General features: G+C 37.8%; 1 protein-coding gene and 1 pseudogene across 1 annotated transcript; one reads left to right on the top strand and one right to left on the bottom strand.

Moving 5' to 3' along the window:
* Positions 1 to 3,738: 3,738 nt before the first annotated feature.
* LOC145899881 (uncharacterized) lies at positions 3,739 to 22,845 on the bottom strand (annotated as a pseudogene).
* LOC145898939 (galactosylceramide sulfotransferase-like) lies at positions 9,073 to 12,747 on the top strand. The gene is made up of 7 exons (XM_082987613.1): positions 9,073 to 9,186; positions 9,489 to 9,674; positions 9,942 to 10,093; positions 10,564 to 10,758; positions 10,991 to 11,138; positions 11,503 to 11,622; positions 11,884 to 12,747. Exons 1-7 carry the CDS (start codon positions 9,094 to 9,096, stop codon positions 12,151 to 12,153), a joined length of 1,164 nt encoding a protein of 387 aa, XP_082843739.1. The 5' UTR covers positions 9,073 to 9,093; the 3' UTR covers positions 12,154 to 12,747.
* Positions 22,846 to 23,019: the final 174 nt, after the last annotated feature.

Here is a 23,019-nt window from a genome sequence, read left to right as displayed (position 1 = left end):
AAGTCTCCAATAAATCGATACTAAAATATGCTGCAGGAATGCAGATTCGCAGCATCCGACATGGGTAGTGCAAACATTGATGCATTGCACGACCTTCAATTTACTTCAGTGACACAACCTTGCAGGACTTGCATCGACTGGGTGCACAAAGTTGATCCAGTAGTCTGCGTGGCATTTGTCTCTGCGTGAGATTCTAGTTAAAAGTCCGTCTCATCCAATAAGCTTGAAACGTGATCTTGCATATTCACAACGAGGTCATTTAAACACAATGAGTGACAACAGTGCGCGTTTGTATCAATAAGATAGTTTCCTTGAAACATTTTCACCTTCTTCTGAAATATTTCAAATAATGTTTTACTTCTGGCTATAATTTCTAGCTAGGTGCGTAGCTTCGTCAGACTCCAAATATTCTTAGTATTTAATACCCAGTGTGAAGACAGAAGTTTTTTTACAATCTAAATGTACTGCAGTGTGCAACCCAAGTTAGTCTATGCTGCTGTCAATATGCAAAGTTACAACAGGGGAATAACAGCACTTTCCTTCCTGTTACCCATAGCATGACTTATAAAAACGAACTACATCCTCAAAGAGTTTGATGCTGCAACACACTTTAAAGTGAACTTTGCCCATAGAATACAATCTGTTCGAGAGTTACTGCAGATAATTCTCCACATCAATGAAGCTGACAATGCAACAAATGAAATGTGCAAGTGCTACGATGACTGTATGAGGGCACAACATTTAACTTATAACACTTGCCTCCGGTTTTGGCAATAATTCAGATTTTTATGCTAGCTGACACGTTTTTCTCGAGGCTTGCATTCAACAAAGTACTTCCAATCACACAGCTGCGTGTGCATGTTACGTAACAGAGGCAAATATAACTGAAGAAACAACGACAATAGCTTAACTGCAGCTCTGAGGGTAAATGCTCAGGCTCTGGAGGAGATGCTGACCGTGACGACTGCACAAGTAGGTCAGCCCATTGTATAAGTGGGCCCCAGATAAAAGAGCGAGTCAATAAATAATTCATTTCAACACAAAGCTACCTTCAATTTGATAATAACACCACCTTCAGTTGTCCACAAAACTCAAGTCTTATTACGGCCTGCTTATGGCGTAATAATTGACGCCTGACCTTTATGAATGGAATGTTTCCATTGTTAGTGGAACAAATACAAGAAAGGTCGCAGGTTTTTATGGCGCGCAGGTTTTAACGACGCTTAACCAGCGTTTGCTTGGTCATACTTGACTAAACATAACTAGAGCGTGACAGTTGCTTCAAAGTACGCCCGGAATGCAAGAAATTGACGTCTTTAGTTGTTTTGAAAGCGAACTTTGACGGCCAAACAAATAATACTGAAAGTGTTATTCGGTACTGCAGTACATGGGCGCTTTGACCCCCGCTGTCAAATCGTCAAACAAGACAATTAGTTGATGTAAAATTGAATCGTCGAGTGTATTCAATTTGACAACGTGGCGTGGAATAAGACAAACCGGTGTTGCGTTGTAAGTTGTGAATCACGCCAGATGCACTTTGAAGGTGGAATATCCCCACGTACTCAACAAACACTGTGCCAGGACACTATTACTCTGTTCAACAACCCAATATTTGACGTTTCAGGCGTGAAAGCATACAATAGTCAACACCTTTTCGCTGCTATACACACTCTGCTGGGTAAACTCTGAAGCGTAAAAAATCAACACGTGTGTTTGCCTAAACTTGCATTCTCGCTGTAAGCGCAGTCAAAGCAAACGCATCTCACAGCTCGAGGCAAAACGTTTCTTATCTCATTGGCGAGCGATTTGAGGCATTTACGTAACGCCTGGAATCTGCCCCGGCTTGCAGCTAATGGGTAACGGCTCCAATCGTCGGCATACGCCCTGCTTAGCGAGGAAACAATTCTCAATACCTTGTCGGGTGCAACTTCCATTCTAAACTACTACTGCACTAGTTTTACGTGGAAGTCTTCTTGGATGTTTACCAGTGGTGTGAAAATAAGTGATATCTTTTTTTGCTTCGAAGTTTTTTTCCTACTCTGCATTGTTGCATGAAAACCTCATAATAAAGTAACCGCAACACACGCAGTCATATCACTTCGTGATTGCGGAAATGCAGATACATAAGCATGATGAACGTGGTTCCATTACCTGTTCAACTGTGTTCCTTATCTTAGGGTCAAGATTGCGTTATTTTTTTATTTTGAACAAGTGAAGAAGTTCTCAAATGGAACACCGCGATGCATCGATGCAGGGTTTCCTGGACAATAACTTTTTTAACTCTGTGTCCCCCATCACCGATGAACTGTTTTTGGAAAGCCCCGTGGACACCCCCCAAAAAAGGTCGCCATATTCGCCACTTAGGGGTCAATAGGCCCCACATGAGATACCTTACATTGGTGGGTCGTTTTTCAGCTAAGGCGTCGCAAGCTTATATTTTATGGCATTCCTCAATTTTAACACATACGAGTTTTTTGGCCGTTTTACATTTCTTAGTGCAAAGTAAGCCTTTCAGCTGATGCAGCCAAAAAACACACGAGAGGAACACGTTGACTTGCGAATTCTTCTCAACAAAGGAATCTCATCCATTCCTTCTCATTCTCTGTTCAAGCTTAAGCAATTCCGGTACCAACGAATCTCCGCTAGGAGGAAATTTGGTTATGTTTCAATGAAATTGCCATTGAATTTGTTTTTAACTCAAATTTTTCGCCAAAACTTTCGTCAAAAGTCATGGTAGATATTATTTAATTGTAAACGTAGGCAAGTGGTAAATATTTACGATAACTCGGTTAACTTATTAAAAAGTTCACCTGCGGAATCAACGAAAGAATTCTTTAAGCATCAGTGGTGAGTATTTTACCAGAACATTTTCACGTTTCTACTGTAGCGGTGCAAGTGTAGGTAACACCTTGTACCATCCAGTAAGCTGCATCACCAAGTCTGTGGATAGCTTGTTTATTTACCATTAAAACTCATAGCCGTGAGCAATCGGGCGACCTCAATTCAACTTTTACGAGACAAACCGAGCGACCAATAAAAACTATTTCTGTCACAACTTATATCCAATGAGCTCCCAGTTACGTCAAAGCTGACATTTTTGATTTGGAATTTGACTAAATTCACTTCTTTGTGAAGGTTTAGAGAAACAACATTTGAGTAACCGAAAAGTGATAATTCACAAAATCCTTGTGTTTACGTCACTGACAGCTTTTCTTTTGGTCTTTCCACATTCATCGTTGGTTAAATCCCAGAAGTTTAATTATACGCTTTAGTGTATTTACTAATCGCCGATAATTCAGCTTCATTAAGATTTGGTCGCAGTCCAAGTAATTTCAGAGCCATCATGCATTCTGTTCCGAAACATACTGATTCATAAAGACACCGTTTATTAAATATATCATAATATTACTTTGCGACGACTTGCACAACCCAAGACGCCAGTGAGGGTTTGGTTGTTAGTAAGTATCAACAGCAACGCGTTTCACATAAAATTTATGTGTACTAAACGCTAGCGCCACCTTGCGACAGTGCTCTAATCAACATTTAATCCGCAAGACGACGATGTTGCCGTAAAAACTGCAGAGGCTGTTAAAAATAAACATCAGAAGCTCACATTTATTCTCTGAACAAAATAACGTTAACTTTGCTTTAACATAGGCCAGACCCTCTCTCCGTATGATAACGATTTCCTCAAACGGCAGTTATCAAAAACAAGTCTTTCATGAAGTCAGCGTTCAGTCACGGGTTTAACACCAAGGTGTGAGTTGCACCGCCAGCAATACATGCAAAATCGAGTGCTGACCCGACATCAAATGAACCGGGAATTACGGTGGATGTATCACAGCTTCCGGGAAGGAAAAGGTATATTGGGTCGGTGTGATTCATGTAGTTGGGCACCCATTTCACCACTGATATTTCCACACCACTGAATCTGCGAATGTCAAGAAAAACTTTCAGTGAAACTAAACCAGCCAAGCAAGGTTCAATTCTAGGAAATACGGGGTCGCTCCCCTGTCGAACCCGATGGAAATGAGCAAAACCATGAATCGGAATATCAACAAACCGTTGCAAAACACAAACCAAAATTACCAGAAGTTTCGTCGCACAATATGTTTATACATCACCATAGAAACAATAACCACAAATTTGTTCAGCACCTTTTTGCCAGACTCAAAAAATCATCCCAGAAATTTTTTAAAAAGTAGGGAAATTTACCCAGAACTGTAACAAATGACGTCATCCCTTCCATCGCCCTCAAAATCAGCAATTATTACGACACCGTATAAACAAAATGACGTCATGGCTTCCCAGGTCACAGACGGGTAGTCCAACCTATTCCTGGCGAGTTTTACCGACCTAAAAAATATTGTTGGATTTGATCAGCTGAGGAACAGTCGAATAAAAACCATTTTGTATTTTTAACGATTTCTATTTTATGATAAAAAAAAAGGAGTAAATATTCTGAATATTTAAATCAAATATTATTTTTGCAGAAAACTGACGATGCTTGCATGAGCGAAATCGATTTTTCACAGTATAATCTGCTGACGTTAATCAGAGGCTTTGTTGCTTCATTATATTCGTAATAAAAGATGAGTTGTTTTACAACAATGGAATTAAAATCATACAGTTCAATGAATACTTAACGAAATATGTTTACATGTATCCAGTGTCTGAGTGGCACACTAGATCTGATATCTGATCAGCATTTAAATCGCCGAGCAACAAAGTTCCGTTGCAGAACCCACTTGACGCCACCAAGTGGTTTGTCGAAGTGTCGAAAAAACTGGCTGAAAGAAATCCACGTTTAATTGAACACAAATCATGAATATTCTATGGTTTATTTCTGTAGATTTTTTGGAATAAATGTTTACAAAATTGACAGTAAAAGTGCATCAGACCATTAAGGATAGAGATTAGCTTGAAATGTGCTTGACGCCAACTCATATAACACTTCTTGTCGCTTTTGACTTCCCAGCGAACACTTAACCCCCCCTTACTCGTTCTGGCTTGTGGTAGTAAATCTTTCTTAGTGCAACCTCCATTGTTACAAATCCTTCCTTCTGTTGATCTGCCCAGGCAATCCTTTCTTGAGCTGACACAGTTCCTCAATCTTCGTAATAACACAAACTTTACTGAATACTCGGGGTGGACATCCCTACACCCTACTGACTATAGTATTGTCAACTTAACAAGATCTGATGAAACACAAATTATTAGAACAAGGTTACAGGTTTAGATTCTAGTTTGTTATTATTTCTGTGGGCGAAGACATGAATGCACACAGAGTAGATTTTAGTAAAACAACGGATTTCATACAGTATAAGGTCGACCTCACAACACTTCTCTACATCCAAACCGCAGTTGAAAATAAAACAATGCATTACGAAACATCCAATTCGCTCGAACAAGCGACTGTAGATTTTCCGTAAATGATTCCATTATTGTACAACAGGCTGGACAACCTTTGAACGCCGCCAGCCTACATATGCGCACACAACAATTGACTTTTTTTGGCCACCATTAAATTAAAATTATTCAGGCATTTAGGTATTTGTTCACGATTCAATACATTTCTATACATATATTAAACTATAGGAGTACGAAGTCGTAATTCACCTGTTTGGCTATTAATAAGAACTCCGTTTTACACGCATGATGTAAAGTAAAGCTTCACCAACCTCCATTGTACACCGGATAAACAGGATTTACTGCAGTGACTCCAGGTCGACCAAGTACCCCACTCGGCTTTATCGAGGTTGTACCTTGCGTCCGGCACACGAACATCATCCGTTGCGCACATCTGTACACAAATACTTCGGTGTTGTCTTTTTAGCAGCGTTCAATTTTACGCAAATGAGCATAAAACCAATGATATGATTTGTGTAAGCTGCAGACAGATGGCCACTGTTTCGATCTAAAAGGTCTCATCAGTGCAGCTGGTGTGACTTTCAGACGACTTTGCTGCCCAAACGGCCAAGCAAAGACTTCCACTTTGTGGTGACTACACAATCATCGTCATATCGTCATCCGCTGGGCACAAAACCAGGTGCAACCATCCGGAAAAACAAAGTTTAATTTTATGTTGATGACAAAAAGACGACAATATTTAAATACATGAGGTGACAATTTCGTCCAAACCAATAGCGTTGTTGTGTTTTGTTGTTTGTTTACTAAACTTTAGCAGTTGTAATACAGGGTTTTTCAATGTGCTGCCTGAACACTCCAGCGAAATAATGACTATAAAAATAACTTGATTTCGTGCTTTTGCGATTACAATTCCAGGACGTTTCGATAGTTATCGTTCGTTTCTTACTAAACCTTCCTGCACGGATACTGGACGGGAAATTGATGTGACATATAAGATCGCCATCCACGATATTGTGGTCCGTGCGCTAATCAGTTTTGGGAACACCTCCAATAACATTGTAAACTTTCCCTAACTATTTTTAGGTTGACAAAAGTTCGTTGACAAAAAGAAGTTGTTCAGCTTTAGCCGAACTGTCCACTTCTGTACTAACACCACTTGTTGCTGGGTGGCTTTATCCACAAAAATATTCAGGTACATCATATCCCTGCCAGTTTGCCATCTAGGTTTAGCGATCTACAGTCACCAGCAGCATTGATATGACCTTACAAGTTGATGCAATGTGCCGAGCTGTCTGCAGCTCAGGTAAAGTTTTCAGTGAGACGTGGAAATCGTCGACCGAGTGAAACCAAATATAATAACTTATAAATATTGCAGAAATCCCTGCATGTCCAATGTTCTCGTCATTAGACAAATAGTTGTCACCACCTCAGGAACGCAGTTTTCCTCTTCGTTTTCTTCACCAGTTTGGCCACCGTTTTCTTTACTGCAAGTTGCAACAATCTGGTTGTCATGGGAACACGTCCTACGTCTTTCTCTCGTTCCCTGACAATCGGTTGGGCAAGAAGTCCATTGTGACCAAACACTCCAAGTACCAACTGAGCAAAGTTGTCACAATTAGTGAGTTTAGTAAGAACCAGATGAAAGTACGCCTTAAAAAAATCCAGAAAAGCATCGTTTTTTTTTGCTAAAAACTGTTTTTTGCATAGCAACGTTCGGAGAAATTCACAACGCACAAACCCGCATATTTAATTTCATCACTACGTTAAGTTTAATGTTTTCTAATTTCGCCAAAACTGTCCCATCAGTACCCACAGTTTTAAACCACAACTTACCTGGACAAAGTTTCTCACATAATTTCGCCTCTGTTTTGTGGCCAACACACTTTCCATCACACACTCTCGTTCTGCAACAAAGTTTAAAACGCAAGAAAAACAATAAATTATGCGAAGTTAAGTAAAATCAAAACCCAACGTCAAACAACGACAATAATCCATTCATCCTCGACGTGTGACGGGTTTCAAAGTAACGTTTTATTGCGAAGCTACAGGGAGTTACTAAGATAGTTGGAATAAATTTACACAATCCCACCTTTTGGTCTGACCCCGTCCGCATGTCACAGAACAATGAGACCAACCTGTCCATTCCGACCACTGGTTAGTGATGCGTGAAGATTCACCTACGACAATTACCAACATTTCTTAACTGGAAAATGTCACCACAAAGTTGGGCGAAAAATAAATTATGCTGATTCCCGTCAGTCAATCTCCAGGGAAAATTTTCTAACAAAAACGAAGGAAATATGTTTTTGTCATCGGTATTTTCATGTTTTTATTATTGTAAATTTCTTCGCATGTTGCTTGACGCAAACAAACATATTGACGTCACACTGTTTACTAACTTTTGGGTTTTGGTGTAACAGAGGTTTCTTTGATACAGGGCTCGGTGTTACATTCATTCATCTCCGATGAACGCCCACGACAAAACCCATCCTGGCTGAAGCACTTTCGGATTCTGAGCATCAGTATAATAAAATACTTAAATATACGAGTCAAACTTATGCTGGGTCAACATTTTCGTCTCCATCAAAAGTTTTGCAGAGAGATTATTCAACGTTTAGATTTAAACATGAAAATGTAGGGCAATTTTATTTATAGCAAGCAAGTTTGAACGAGGTGTTTAGCGAACAGATACCGACCTCCACTGAACACCGGATTTGCACGTTTTACTGCAACCGCTCCACGACGTCCACGGAGTCCAACCATTCAACTTTTTATGTCCAGACATTCGTGACGTGCTGTTCACGCACACCTACAATACGACGTAGTTGAGTACGTAACTGGAATACGGACGTTACCACAATTGTAATGTAATAACAATAATTAGATGTATACTTCCATAGCATTGATAAACACCATAAAATTGCCTGTTTTGTGACAAATCCTCAGTTTAATGGACACTAGTAAGCATTTGATTTTGGAAATTTCTGACAAAATAGGGGACAAAAAATGACTCGCGATGTGAAAAAAACGAGCATTGGAATTTATGTTTATTAAAGTTGCGCTAGCGGTTTAGTGAGAAATAAACTGGATCAAAAGACCAAAGGCCCCTGGCTGGCTGTCGATCGCCCACCGTATCAATAATGGTTCTATTTCTTTACAAAAACAGTGGTCTAACCGCGGGAGTGCAAGGTTCTATTTCTCTTTGGCGTCCACTTTTCCCGTTTCCACCTTCGCACGTCGGAACAATCTGGTTATGGAGATAAAAACACCTCCTCTGACGCTCCCGGTCACCCACGCATTGTACGAGACAATTACTCCATTCCGACCAATCGCCCCACGAACCAGCTACATGTATAACAGGGTTGTGGTATATAACTGCCCTGGGTGTATCTAGCAGCACATTAATGTACTGCTTTGTGTTATTCCTAGCAAAGAAGATTGCACCGAACAATAAACTAATATCTTAATCCTCTAGCCTACGCCGGAATTCGAACCCACGCCATAAAGTTTTCTTTTTCATTATGCAACAAAACTTGACTATTAAATGTTATTTTGACAGCCATTGTCCATCACTTTTTGATAGACACAGCACTCGGTTTCTCGGTGCAAAACGTAAGAATTGTTGGATCAAACGGAGCAACTGCCCGGGGCGAAATACAATGAAGTGAAAGTCTGCAAACACTCGTGTGCGTGGTTTCGTGTTGTTGGGAATTTGAGCGAAGTATGTTGAAGTTGAAGCTGCGTCTCATCAAGTTAACGGCGGGAATTGTTATTGTTATGACAATATCCTGGTATTTTGCTTATAACTACCAACAGGCAAGTGCTGTGTACATGTTGGTAGCACAATTGACAGGCAATTTATGTTGACGTCAAAGGTTCAATGCCATGATTAAGAACTACTTTGAGTTGAAGTATGTGCACTGCTTTGAGGCTGCCTGATTTGTTGTTCGTGCTCATACAAGAAAATATCTAATGTGTTGAAATTGTTGCCAGACCAAGCGTAATTTTCAAAAACTGTCCTTGTGGATCCCAAAATGAATAGTTATTAACTATCTCCAGCCAACAGACCAAAGTTAGCTGGTTTGATTATGTTTCAACTCAGGGTTTTCCCCATGCAGGTGAAGATTGTTGATCGAGCAACTCCAGCAGCACAACTAGACTTTCACAAATCATCACACAGATTTGGGACGAGAACTTGTCACCGACCAGTCACTAATATTGTGTTTGTGAAAACCCACAAGACGAGTAGTTCGGCTGTTGCGAACTTGTTGCAAAAATATTGGAAAAATCAAGAAAGACACGGGGTAAGGAAACATGTTGTGATTTCAAAAATAAAAAGAATGCAATGGAAACAAGACGAAAAAGCTCAGTTAATTAAAAAAAAAGCTTGATTTAACAAATCTAAATTGTTATACATTAGGCCAGGAAATACTTCGAAATTAATAAAAGTTTCCTGATTGAATGATTGAAGTTTGCAGATTCACATTAGGGGAATATCAGAGGCCGCAATTCAACTTATCCTGTTTCATAGCAAGTTTGTTTTTGTGCACATGAAAAAATGGTCTTTTTAGAGAGAAACGAGCCCCCAACCCCACCCCTTTGTTGGGGGTTACCCGGGGAGATTCCGGTGCGAATACAAATACCCCAAACACGCAACCTCCAACTTCCGTCACACGAGATTCGATGCAGAGGAAATGCGGAAATGTTTTGAACCAGATACAAGGTGGGTTGTGGTTATTTAATGGTTCATGATAACATATGGACTCAAAACCATCCCTAATAGAAACCACGGTCTTGCACCAATCTGTTTATATACAGACTCCGCGCGTCCTGTGTCGCGACTCTGTTTTTCATTTACATTTATTCGAATCCCACGATATTTTTACTTTAATTATGTTAACTCTGAAAATAATTATTAAATAAAGTAGGACTTGTTTTGCTTCTTATCCGGCTAGCAGATTAAAGCATATATGAGTGCTTGGATTAATGATAACTTGCTTTGTGTGCCTGCCAGTAATAACCTTGAAATGCAAGTTCACGCTACAACAGTTATAACTGGTGTTCATTTTAACTGATTCATTCGATTGTAAGATACAAGCGCCGTTAGGGTGGCGCTTACATTTCAATGCACACTATGAACAGTTCAGAGTCGTAAAAAGATTTTAACAATGCAACGACACCCATGTTGTTCAGATACATTTCAATAGTAAGAGAACCACGATCTGCATTCCTATCAGCATTCAACTTCTACAGGGGAAAGTTTAAGGACCAACCTCGATGTTTTGGAATGCCCCTGGCTTATTTGTTAGGAGGGGGAAAGTTGGATGTCAATCAGTTCCTTCTAAAATGTGCGAGATTTTTGAACGAATCCATCCCCTGGTATTTTAGGTGTGGTAAGAAAATTTAGATACAATCTTGTGTTGTTTTGCTGCCAATGGGCATCAATTTGAGGTCAAAAATTATGCTATGAACGGTTCGGTACAAATATTCCACAAATACCATTTTATAGTGGTATAATATTTGTTTCTAGCAACATGTATGCCCATTATTAACTAGCAAAGTTCTTATTGAATGGATAAATCAAACATCACTCTTCAACAAAGGTTTTTATTGTTACAAGATTCCAGAACTACCAGGCTCATGACCTCGGAATGGATCCAACTTTAAAGAATAAAGAAGAAATTGGGAGGCAAATTAATGAGATTGATAAAAATATGGACCTCGTGCTGCTTCACGAGTATTTAGACGAATCTCTGCTACTTCTCAAGGTATATTAGCAAACTTATATTGGTCAACAATGTAAAAGGTAGGATATGACCAATTATGGGAAATAACTTGAGAGTGGGAGTCGGAGAAAGTCTGGATTTTCCATAGGATTTGCGTTGGTAACAAACTTATTCACAAACTCACGATGTTTGACGCTCAGCAAATAACACAGCATTGGGATCCGCTGCATTGATGAATGGAATTCTCGAACGAATAAATCTCTTTAAACTCACGACATTCCAAAAACAGAATTTTTTACGTCGCAACTTTTATCTCGGGAAGCGACTGATGATGACGTATTCTTTAGTGGAAACTTTAAGTGAAAAAATTGTTTTAAGATCAATTAAACTTGTATATTCAAAACAGGAAACACTGTGTATGGGTTGGGATGACGTCATACTGGAGAGAATATTGCCGACGTTCAACGTAGCGTACGAGTTTGCCAGCGGAGAACACGAAAACATATTTCGACAACTCAACAACATAGTACGTATACTTATGTTTATCAGGCTAACAGAATACTTTAGTGCTACTGTTTTTGGGTATTGCAATTTAGAATTGCACAACTGTTATCAAACTAACGTAGAATTTATTTTGACTAAGGTTTGGTTCTGTATTTGAGACTTATTTAGGGTTAATGCGTTTGTTAAAATAAAATCTACGTTAGTTTACTGCCAGAAGGGGAGTTTTTCTGAAATGACAACCACTGTTTCTTTGGGAGAATTTTAAAATGCCCAATTTTTTCAGGATATTGCTTTGTACGAACACTTCAACCGCACTTTATGGAAGAGAGTTGATTTGTACGGACAGGAAAAATTCGCGGACGATTTACTGAAGATTCGAGAATTACGAGCAAGAAAAAGACGTCACGTGGGAAACCACGAAAAAGAAAAAACAGAGGAATTGGAAGCACTCAGTGAAGAGTGGTGGAAGTCGTTAAAACATTATATGATGGAGAACGCAGGGGGCTGTTACATGCCAGGGGGGAAGAAATTACTTGAAAAAGTCCATGTTTGAACCTTTTTTAAATAAGAATAAACAAGAAATGATGTTAGGTAACGAGGTGATGAACAAACTGTTATTTTATCGTGTAAGCTGCAGACAGATGGCCACTGTTTCGACCTAAAAGGTTCATATTATTGGCTCCACTTTGCTTATCTTATGATCATTGTGACACGGGGCCTGACGGCACTATTGGTTGAGCTTTGCTTGGTCATAGTGTTTCCACCTTGTTTTCTCCGTAAGGTTGCACCTAGTTTGGTGCCCAACGGATGACTGCGATTGTATAGTCACCACAAAGTGGGAGTCTTTGCTTGGCCGTTTGGTCAGCAAAGTCATCTGAAAGTTACACCAGCTGCACCTTTTTGGTCGAAACAGTGGCCATCTGTCTGTAGCTTACACAATTCATATTATTGGCTCCACTTTGCTTATGTTATTTTATCGTCTATCTGCCGCAATGCAACCGTAATGAAAAGGTAAAATACAACTTTATTCGAATATTTCCTATCACCAAGCTAGTATGTGGCATGTTCTTCTTCTGGAGCATTCATAAATTCACAAAAAAGTGTTTGTAAATTGTTGCATACGTGACGAAGTTTACAAAAAACTTCATTTGCCCTAATGCTATTGTTAAATTGTAGCTGTTCAATTAAAAACAAAATATAAAAGCTATAAAAATGTTGCGAGTTAAATAACAAACATCTTACTGATGGGACAGGGATCTCCACAAGATCTAGTTTCCGTTTTCATTATTCCATCGCAATTTCCGCTACACGTTCGCTCCCTGATCAGTAAATGCAAGTTAACCTAATTAACAAAAGGCAACAAGTCCCTAAGGCTATGTCAAAACACAATAAAAAGACAACTATTTCACAAAATACTTGGGTCGTTGTATTTAGAAAGTCAAAATTTCTTTTCCACACACACACGCACGCACCTTCTCATTTGTCCGTTGCCGCAAGTTAGAGAACAATCACTCCATATACCCCACTCTGACAACGTACCTGTGAAACCTGGATAGCAACAATATTTTGTTTGCATGTTTATCAACCCAAGGAAAATGCAGCTCGCAAGTGATCAAAATATTTTTTGTTCTATAATATGAATTTTTACAGCCTCAAATTAATTGTTTAACGGTAAATGGTAAATAAACCAATTACTTTGTAGACAAACAGTCTAAAACAAAATTTGTCTTCACAACAGTTAGCTGGGGAGCAAGATGTTGTTCTGCTCCCTTATGTCAAATCATGATGAAACCCAAACGTAGCTGTATTAACGTAAATATGCCAGGTAACATCGGTGGCAATTAAGTCACCTGTAACATTGCAAGATTCCGTGGCACAAAGTTCACTCTCCTGGTGGGAAGGGACCGTCTGTGGACACATGGTGATGTTGGAGGTCTCGTAGAAACGATCCACGCACCTCCTTTTCCTCTTCCTGAACCCTCTCCCACAAGTGTTGGAGCATGGTAACCATGACAACCACAGACCCCAGGAAAACTCCTCTGAAAAAGCAGTTGCAGAGATTGACGAAAGAGAAAATATTCTACAGAGACATCTACTGTGATGGCTGTTTAAAGTTTTGATGGGAATTACAGCAAGACGGAAAAAATGCAAAGAGTCCAAGTGGAGTTGTTCGTATACATACAGAGGTCCTGGTTTAAAATCACAAATAAATGAAGAAACCTTGGGAAAGGCATGGAGCGAGACCACAAGATGCAATTTCATATCTCTCCAATGGGTAACAACAAGAAGTCCTGGGAACACAACAAAGGTTTAGAAATGCCAGTGTTTACAATGCTGCCAAACTATTAACTTCTAGGATATTTACAGAATAAAACAAAGCGTGTTTCAAATAAAAATTGCATTCATTTTGTAGTAGATTTTCTACATGATTTATCAGGTCATGTTTCATTCTGCAAAACTGAAACAAGTGTCAGAAACTGACAAATTTAGGGAATATGTAGAACAAGAAATGTGTTTCTAAACAATATAATCTCATGTACATTCATTTGATTGCATATTTCTATACTTTATGATTCACCTGGTCATGCTTGATTTAATGTGGGAGTCACACACCTGTGCTTTTGACCGATCCCGCAAGACACAGAACACGATGACCAAGGTGCCCACAGGTCATTGTTGCAAGGTGATTCCCCACACTTCTTGTACATGCGATTTTCCCCTTGACACATGCCTTGCCAAACCAGCTCGCCTGCCAGATCCAAACATTCCCTTAATCGAACCCTATGTCCAGTACCACAGGTTGCAGAACAGGGAAACCACCCAGTCCATTCTGACCAGTGGTGATCAACATCATCCATAGAAACTTTAAAGAATTAATATAGGGCACATACTCAGCAGATGAGGAATCAATTGAACGTAATTTAAAGTTTCGACCTATAAGGCTTAATCAGTGCAGCCAGCAACCCAGTGAATATTATTAGTTTCATGTTTATTTATATAATTTAAAATGTCGATGAAGTCCGAGAATTTGGGCAAGACAATAACCTATTATTTCTTGTTTTAAGCAGAAATCTTAACATTTGTGCAGGAATTTCCCGACAGTCTTATGGTAACAAAGGCTTGGTATCTGATTTTTTAACAAGTTACATAAGAGCAAACGTAAGTCCTTTGTCTTTCAGTTGTTTTAGATACTTCGCCTATAATTGGGCATCATTAGTATCACTAAAAACAACGCTTATTCAAAAAGAATCCTACTGTAAGATGTAAAGTTTATAAAGACATACCTGTAAAGTCGTGATCTGGGCAATCGTAAACTTTTTTGATTCGTTTTATATCATCCTCACTTAGTTTTGACCTTCGGGCTTTAATTGGTTTTCCACTTGTTTTATTTACAATTGTTGCCTTGTTATTTTCTGAAAGAGCAAATCCATCCAAGTGCATGATGGAGTTAACATCATATGGAATGCTGAGATTGTCAAAATACATTCTGCCCATTTCCTTAAAATTAAAGTGGTTTTCTGTAAAACAATTGATGTCTTACATTAAGTGTGATATTACTAAAGCCAACTTCCATTACTCTGAATTGCACAAAACAGAAATATTTAAACATCTAAGTCTAAAATATTTTGCTTACAGGTTTTCAGGACAAAACAAGATATCAAGATAAAATATGTTAATGCCTGTAACAGAATTTTTCTTGCAATAAAAAACATGTTCATGGAACAAAAAAATTAAAGTCAAGTTGCCCGAAAAAGGCACAATATTATAATTAAAAATAGGCTGGCCAAAAAAACACAAAATATCATAGTTTTCAATATTGTTTCTGAATATTTAGCAAACTGGACATTGTAAAAACAGTCCTATATTAAATGTAATCTTTACTTTTGGCAACATTATCCAAATTTACTATCACATAATCATCTCTATCAGGCCTGGAGTCTTCATGCCAGAAACCCAACACGTGGAGAAGTTGGTGTTGGATCACAGCTGAGTAATTACAATTAGTGCCAAGCGCCACCGACTGCTTTCCACCGATGCGACCCACAGCTGATCTAACAACAATAAAAAAGGATGAACTAATATACTTGGGTGGCAAATGTTAGTTGGAAAAAAACTTATAATTTCATGATGAACATTTTGGGTTGATAAATAAAAGATTTCTTAAATTTTCAGCTCTCATTTTTGGAAATAATTTATTAATTATATTGGGGTGTACATGCACTGTTTGGTACTCAGCATAGGGTACCCAACAGATCGACGTTGACCGAAAGGTACCACAAAGTGGAAATTAGTGTACCCACTAGTGTTAAAGCTAGCACAGTGCCACTGTCAACAGATGCACTGATGAGACCTTACAGGTCGAAACAGTGCGTGTACATCCTGTCTGCAGCTCTCCAATTTCATAATTATTTAGCAAATATATTACAGCAGCAACTACTTGACTAATGACACAAATCTGCAATACAAGAAGAACAATAATGTTTCTATTTTTACTCAAGCAATTGCGTTTTTTCCAGCTAACCTACAACCGTGACCAAATGATGAAAATTCGATAAAGTCAATCTCTGATACTTTGGGAAAGAAATCGATGCAAGTTTTGTTGGATATTGCTGCTGTTGCCTCTTGTATTGCATTGTGTAAAAGGCTGCCAGTCACTGCAAAAAAAGAATATATATATAATGTAACGTAACCCCAACAATAAATTCTTAAAAAAAAAAAAATTAAAAGGCCTAAACATATTGGCAGAAACATCTTCAACCTATTTCATCAGAAATAATGTAAGGTATTCTCCACCGTCCAGCAACATTGTAAAGATCCCAAATATTTTTTTGCAGCACTGTTCCTTCAGATAATCTACCAATGGAAGAATCTTCTTCAGAAATATATGCCTGCATTAATAACAGTATTAACTTTCTTACTGAGATAGATAAAAAATTTCCTTAGTCAGTTTTATCCACAGATACATAATTGTTTACAGTGGTAAAAATAAACTAGTTTCACACATAACTTACATTTAAGACTGACTGAATGTTTATTGGATTAAAAGTAATATCAGTTTGCATAATTCCACCCAATGCGCAATCACAGTTAATTTGGCATCCGTACTGGTTTTGCACATAACCAAGATCACATGTCGTCGTACACTGGGTTGTGTCAAATGAACAAGAGACACCTTGTCTATATTCTACAAGCAACAAGAATACACTTTAGAACTGGGCCAGCATGTACAAAAGTGTACCGAAAATAACTCTACAGAAAAGATTTATTAAGAAACAGAGACATTCTTACTTTCACATTTTAAAATATCATAAGCAGTTGGTTCTTCAAAGTAGTTGCACAAATCACTGCCAACAACAACATCTTGAAGAAGAAAAACTACATAAAAGCAAAAGTAACACAGTTCAATACAATCTTAATAGCTGCTTATAAAGCCAGATGACATTCTGTTGACCTTTACATAGAGGAATTTTGCAGCTTATATTTTTTGTTTCTCATTAGCCTACCTGATCACATTTAGCCTATAGCAAATCATGATAAAAATATGAAGTTATTCTTTTAGGCTTACAGTATAGAAGAACTCCAGTTGCACCACCAAGCAAAAGAAAACAAATAAAGGCTATTGCTAACTTCCGACACCTCCTCGAAGAGTTTTGCTTTGATTTTATGCGTTTTGCCGCTGTAAATAAAAATGTCACAAACTCTATTCCATTTTTTTCTGTGTGCATATCACACGAAGATTTAAAAGACATTGATTTATTACCGTTTTTAAACCTACATATTTTCGTCATTGCCGTTTTTTGGCAAAGAAAGCAATTTAAAAATAATAGCCTACCCGCAGAGGTGCCGACAATTGCCTCCCGCTCTTTCTTATGTTTGGAATGTCGTCTGCGACTAGGAACCTCTGGTTTTGATACATACACATTGTAATCACGCTCTGCAGATGGAAACGGAAATCTAAAACCTTCCGGTTCTTCCATTTTTATTCAAATCCCAACAAAAATAATTACAATAATTAAAAGCACGTGACTAGATTTGCAGACGAACTTTTACCGAACACTTCCACAACTAATATATTTCATTTTCAGGGCAACATTCTAATTTTTGAATATTTTTAGGACAGTATTAAATCACATTTAATCTAAAAACCGATTTAAATGTCACCAACAAAGTTGTAAACAAAATTTTCTTAAGCACGGTATTTCCATTATACGATGGTCACCAATCAAAAACAGTTGGAAGCAGTTTCTACCCAACACAACGAATTTTATTTACAGAAGTCGTCTTTTTGGGATTTAGGGCCAAGTGTTTATCAAAACTTGTGTTTTTCCACTTTCTTCGACACACAATAAATCGCTTTTGTTGTCATCGTCCATAAGTTCGGTTGTAATAGTGGAAGTAGAATTAACACAAAACTCTCCCGAGTTCCACTCATGCATCTCAGTGTAGTCGGCGAAACTTCCATTGCGGGAAAGCGTGATAACCGACGACCTGGCAAACACAATATTTTTTATATGATGCATAAATGCGAAATTCATACTTTTCAAATCTGTTAAAGCAAAGAATATCATCAGAGCCGTCCCCATCAAAGTCTCCAGTGAGAAAAACGCCATTTGATGAAGGACAAAAGTTGGCCGATATATTTTCTGTTTTCAATAAACTGTTGTTTCCTTGGTTGGTTAGAACAAGTCTTGAAAGTACAAACACAATTTAATAGTCTGTTCTTGCAGCAACAGAAACATTATATTTGTACAAACACAACACAAACACGCTCATAAGCCAGTTTAAAGTGCTCACAACGAATGGAAGTTCAAAATACAAGCAAGATCTTCCAAACCATCTCCATTCACATCTAACATTCCAATCCACCCACCAACACAATCCAAATTTACTTGGGCCACCACAAAAATGTATACTGTTGGTGAATACACAACAATTGTTGCTTGTTTAAAAACACAAGTTTTGGAATGCACCACCTGCTGGGTTGGTACTGTGCGATGTTAAAAACGTGGTTGATGGTGTTAAAATCGTGGTTGATGATATTTCAACATAGCTTGGGCATCCCTTAAAATAGTAAAAAACAACAAATAAAACCACCAAACCCATTGCAATAAAACAGATCTTGTGTTTTGCACTGTGCAATTTTTAAATGTGTTGAGCACTTGACTATCAACATTAACGTTTTTTTTTGTCATCGACCTCGAAAGTAGCCGTAATTTGCACCCGGGTCAATTTCAACTTGGTGTATTAATATAGGTTTAAATTGATGAATCTGTGCGATTAGTGGCCGAATCTCAGCCTTTTGGAGAAATAGCGCATATTTTTTTTCTTCTGTTTGGACTCTTTTCTGTGGCCAGGCATAGTTGTAGTCATTTGATCGCAAATTTTTGTAAACATATACTACGCATATTTAACACCCCTAAGAAACACGAAACCATTCCACAGAGTGCACAACTATTGTACTGATCTAATGTCATTACGATACAAATTCTAGTCGAATTTTCCACATCCGAAGTTAAATTATAACCCCACCTTCTCATGGCAAACTGCAGTCTGCAAACCATCTCCCTTGCACATGTTCACAATAATATCTGCCATAAAACAATTTCTAAAGCGAGTTTTGGTTCCGTTGCAAACATAAGAACAACTGGACCAGTCCTGCCAGGAAGCCCACATTGCAGAGTTACTAAAATTGCCTGTGGAATAATTATGGATAGTTCAATGGACAAAGGCTTTTATTACACCATATTGTAAGAATAAGGTCAGTTTTATGCTACAAGAAAAATGCTCACATGGTATTGAAGTACATTCTATCGTTTCAGTTGCATTTCCAATGCAGCCTGGTTCACCGATGTCACCATCCAGGCAAATTCTCGATCTACAACCCGGAATATTAACATCAGCAAAGAAACCAGAAATAAGTTAGAAACAGTTTTGCCCGCCTGGTTGAATTTAGTCAAAACAAGATCAACATTAATATAGGGTTAAATTTTGAGTAAAATCTGCAGCAACTTTCTATTATTGACGCACTTAGTATCCCATTAACTACGATTAGTATGTTACACTGATATGGTTGATATATCATAAACTTCTTTTGTGGATTACTTACAACATAAAAAAACACAACTTTACAATAGATTGGAGCAGGTTTTGCTCCTTCTATACATAAGGTTTGTAAGTCATCTTGCAATACAAAAACTTATCATTTCTTACCTTTCACTGATACCTAGCCCACAAGTCTGACTACATGTCCCCCATTCAGTCCACAGCGACCATCGGGGTTCTTCTTCAGCCTCTGAGAAAACTTGGAACGTTTGATCTCCGTCACTCCCAGGTGCATTCAGATCAGGGCACGACTAAAAATCACAATTTAACCAAAATTTAACAGGTGGCCCAACAGGTAATGTGATTTAATTATGAAGTGTGCAAAAAGCATTTAAGCCAAAGTGTTACAAGGTATAATCAAAAATCTGAAAATCAAAAAAATCACACAAACTAAAGTCACTTTCATTTTTCACTTTCAAAATGAAGAATGCTACACACAGATACTGACATCCAATTGGCCTAACTAAAAGGCCCAGTGGGTTGGATTTGGCACATGGAGTAGTTTTTCAAGGTCTTTTGTAGAGAGTAAGGTATTAAGAACAATGAGATTGGATACATTCTTAGATACTGTTACAGAAAACCTGCGGAAAACCTTTTAAATGATGGTATGGAAAAGCTTGCTGAAGAAAACAACTGTTTACTTGTTTAAAGCAGGAGCCAAGTTCTGTATCAACATCACTATTAATGGAAGGCCCGACACACTCTGGGACAATTGCATAGTTTTCCCCAAAACAAAACCTTCTTCTGTTGGTTATTCCTTCTCCGCATGTCTTTGCACACAATGACCACCCACTCCATGGACCCCATGATGGCGACACAACTAGGAAAATATGGAACAACATTTATTGGAGAAGAAGAATAATATGTTGTAATGAAGGTTTATTTGAAACGAAGAAAAGTAAGAGTTGCTTGTCGAAGAAAAACTTTTGAAAAAAAATATATTATTACATTTATTGAAAAAAGGGTTTTATATCACCTTACAACCAACAAATAGACCATTGTATACCCATTTAAATAGTTTGTTGCTGATGCTGCCAGGCATAGTACTTAGTACTTAAATTACATTGTATACCCAACCTACAATATGAAGTTTTACTTAATTTTCTGTCCATAATATTAGTTACCGTAAGTCTTGTTTCTTTCAGGACAAGGCCCGAACATGCAGGCAGCCATTTCACTCCTAACCCCGTCGCACAAACCTCCAGGTGGGCATATTCTATGTCTAAGAATGCCACAATAAAATTTAGCAACTTAAACTTTCCCCATGATTGCAACAAGCACTCAAACAGGCTATATGATTTTGAACATCATAAGTCTGATAAAACAATAAATATTAATGCAATGGACATCAGCACATAACAATAGCATTTTAAGACATGAGGCCACTTTGTTACCTCATAGAAACAGCAGAACCACAGGTTTTTGAACATTCTGTCCAAGTTCCCCATTCATTCCAACCAGGGGCCGCTACAATCAATTACATTGAAACAAAGCAAATAAACTTCTATGAACTCTTTTCACAGTTTGTTTAACTTTGACATTACCTTGGCCCATTTTATGACAACAGACGAAAAAACAAAGAAAACATGAACTACCACACAATGTTAGTTATGACTTTTGGGAAAACTACAGCCATACAAAGTTATATTATGTGGACATTTATGCATAATTCTATAAATTCCAATACAAGTCAAATTGTTATTTGGGGTTTTACACCTTGGGCAAAATTGTCACATCACACACATGTACAATAAAAATATTTATGTCCTAATGAAAAAAACGGTATTTCAAAAATGAGATTAGTAAAAAATATATACACAGGGTTAGAAATTAACAGATTCTAAACTAAGTATAATTATTCAAAATTCCGGTAAATATTGCAAAATGCTTTACCTGTGCCATTACACTGTGTTGTCGCACAATTTCCCATTTCAACATCACCTATAAACTGCACAGGACATAAATGTGGAGCCACCACATTCCACGTTACATCTACACACTTCCTTTCTCTGCGGCGCCATCCAATGCCACAACTGTGTGAACATAATCCCCATAACGACCATTCACTCCACGATGTCACATCTGCATGAGCACCATTTATATCACAAACTTTCATGTAGTAAAATGTGATTTTAAACTATCTGGCTTAGGATTTCAAACGGAGAATGTTAATTAAATGTTAGATATTAAGCTGCTAACTATGTACATTTAAGTTAATCTTACAACAAACAAGTACCCCTGATACCAAAATGTACCTGGTGGACATGCAACATTCTGACATAACTCAGTTTCGTGTTTAATATTTGGATAACAACAAGATGATCTAAAAAGCAACAAACAATTAAATTTAACAGATAATAATTTGCTTGAATCATGTCCTGTCTCAGTTAAAATTAATAAAATTACACAAAAACTAACACAATCTTTTGTGCTATGCATAAAAATGCTAAATATGTATAAACTGGTGGCAAAAATGTGCAAAGCAACAATTTTTTAAGAAGGTCAAAACAATAAATATAATAAACATATATCTAAAATAGTATTAAAAATCTTTATGACTTAATCTTAATTTTTATAACCACCTGTGTCTGGACCCAACTCCACAGGTCACAGAACATTGTGACCACTCCCCCCACAACCCAGCACTGCAATCTTTTCCTGAACATTTTTTTAAGTCATAACTCTGGCCTGAACTACACCTGCCGCTATACACAATGGATGAAGAAATATCCAAACATTCTCGGACTCTTGCGCTTTCTCCAGTACCACATGAAGCAGAACAGGGCTGCCAATCACTCCACTGTGACCATTGGTCTCCCTCTTGAGGGGCTACAATGAGTTTTGTTGCAAGTTAGTTACAAGCCAACCACTTATACAATAGCTCACTTCATATACACTTAATTTATTTGACAAGTCAACAAGTTTTGTAAACATACTTCAAAAGCCTGCATACCAACTAGGTTTTCTCAAAAAAGTGTTTTAGGCTACAAATTTGTTCATGCTGATTCTTAATTATGCATTATCTGCATATACACTAAGCAGTATACAGGTAATTACTCACAAAATGCAAGCCATACACCAACCCAGTGATTTCTAACAATTTTCTATTACGTTCACCCGAAATGTTGTACAATGTATTCATTATGAGACAGTTTTTCTAGAGACAGTCATACAAATTTGCAGCAATTGTCTCATTAAATACCTAGACAAATCTTGAAACCACTGACTGCACTGTCAGTCCGTGGGGAGTGTGTGTTAGTAATGAATGCATGATAGACATCAACAAATAAGACAATGCGTTTAACTTGCAAAAATT

The sequence above is a fragment of the Ascidia mentula genome, chromosome 4, assembly GCF_947561715.1.
Source record: "Ascidia mentula chromosome 4, kaAscMent1.1, whole genome shotgun sequence".
NCBI lineage: Eukaryota > Metazoa > Chordata > Ascidiacea > Phlebobranchia > Ascidiidae > Ascidia > Ascidia mentula.
The sequence above is the reverse complement of the archived record's forward strand: the minus strand, read 5'-3'. Positions and strand labels throughout refer to the sequence as shown.

Coding starts and splice junctions, on each gene's coding strand:
- LOC145898939 (XM_082987613.1), top strand. CDS start 9,094: ATGTTGAAGTTGAAGCTGCGTCTCATCAAGTTAACGGCGGGAATTGTT. Junction 10,094..10,563: donor TGTTTTGAACCAGATACAAG/GTGGGTTGTGGT, acceptor CATGTTGTTCAG/ATACATTTCAATAGTAAGAG. Junction 11,623..11,883: donor TTCGACAACTCAACAACATA/GTACGTATACTT, acceptor CAATTTTTTCAG/GATATTGCTTTGTACGAACA.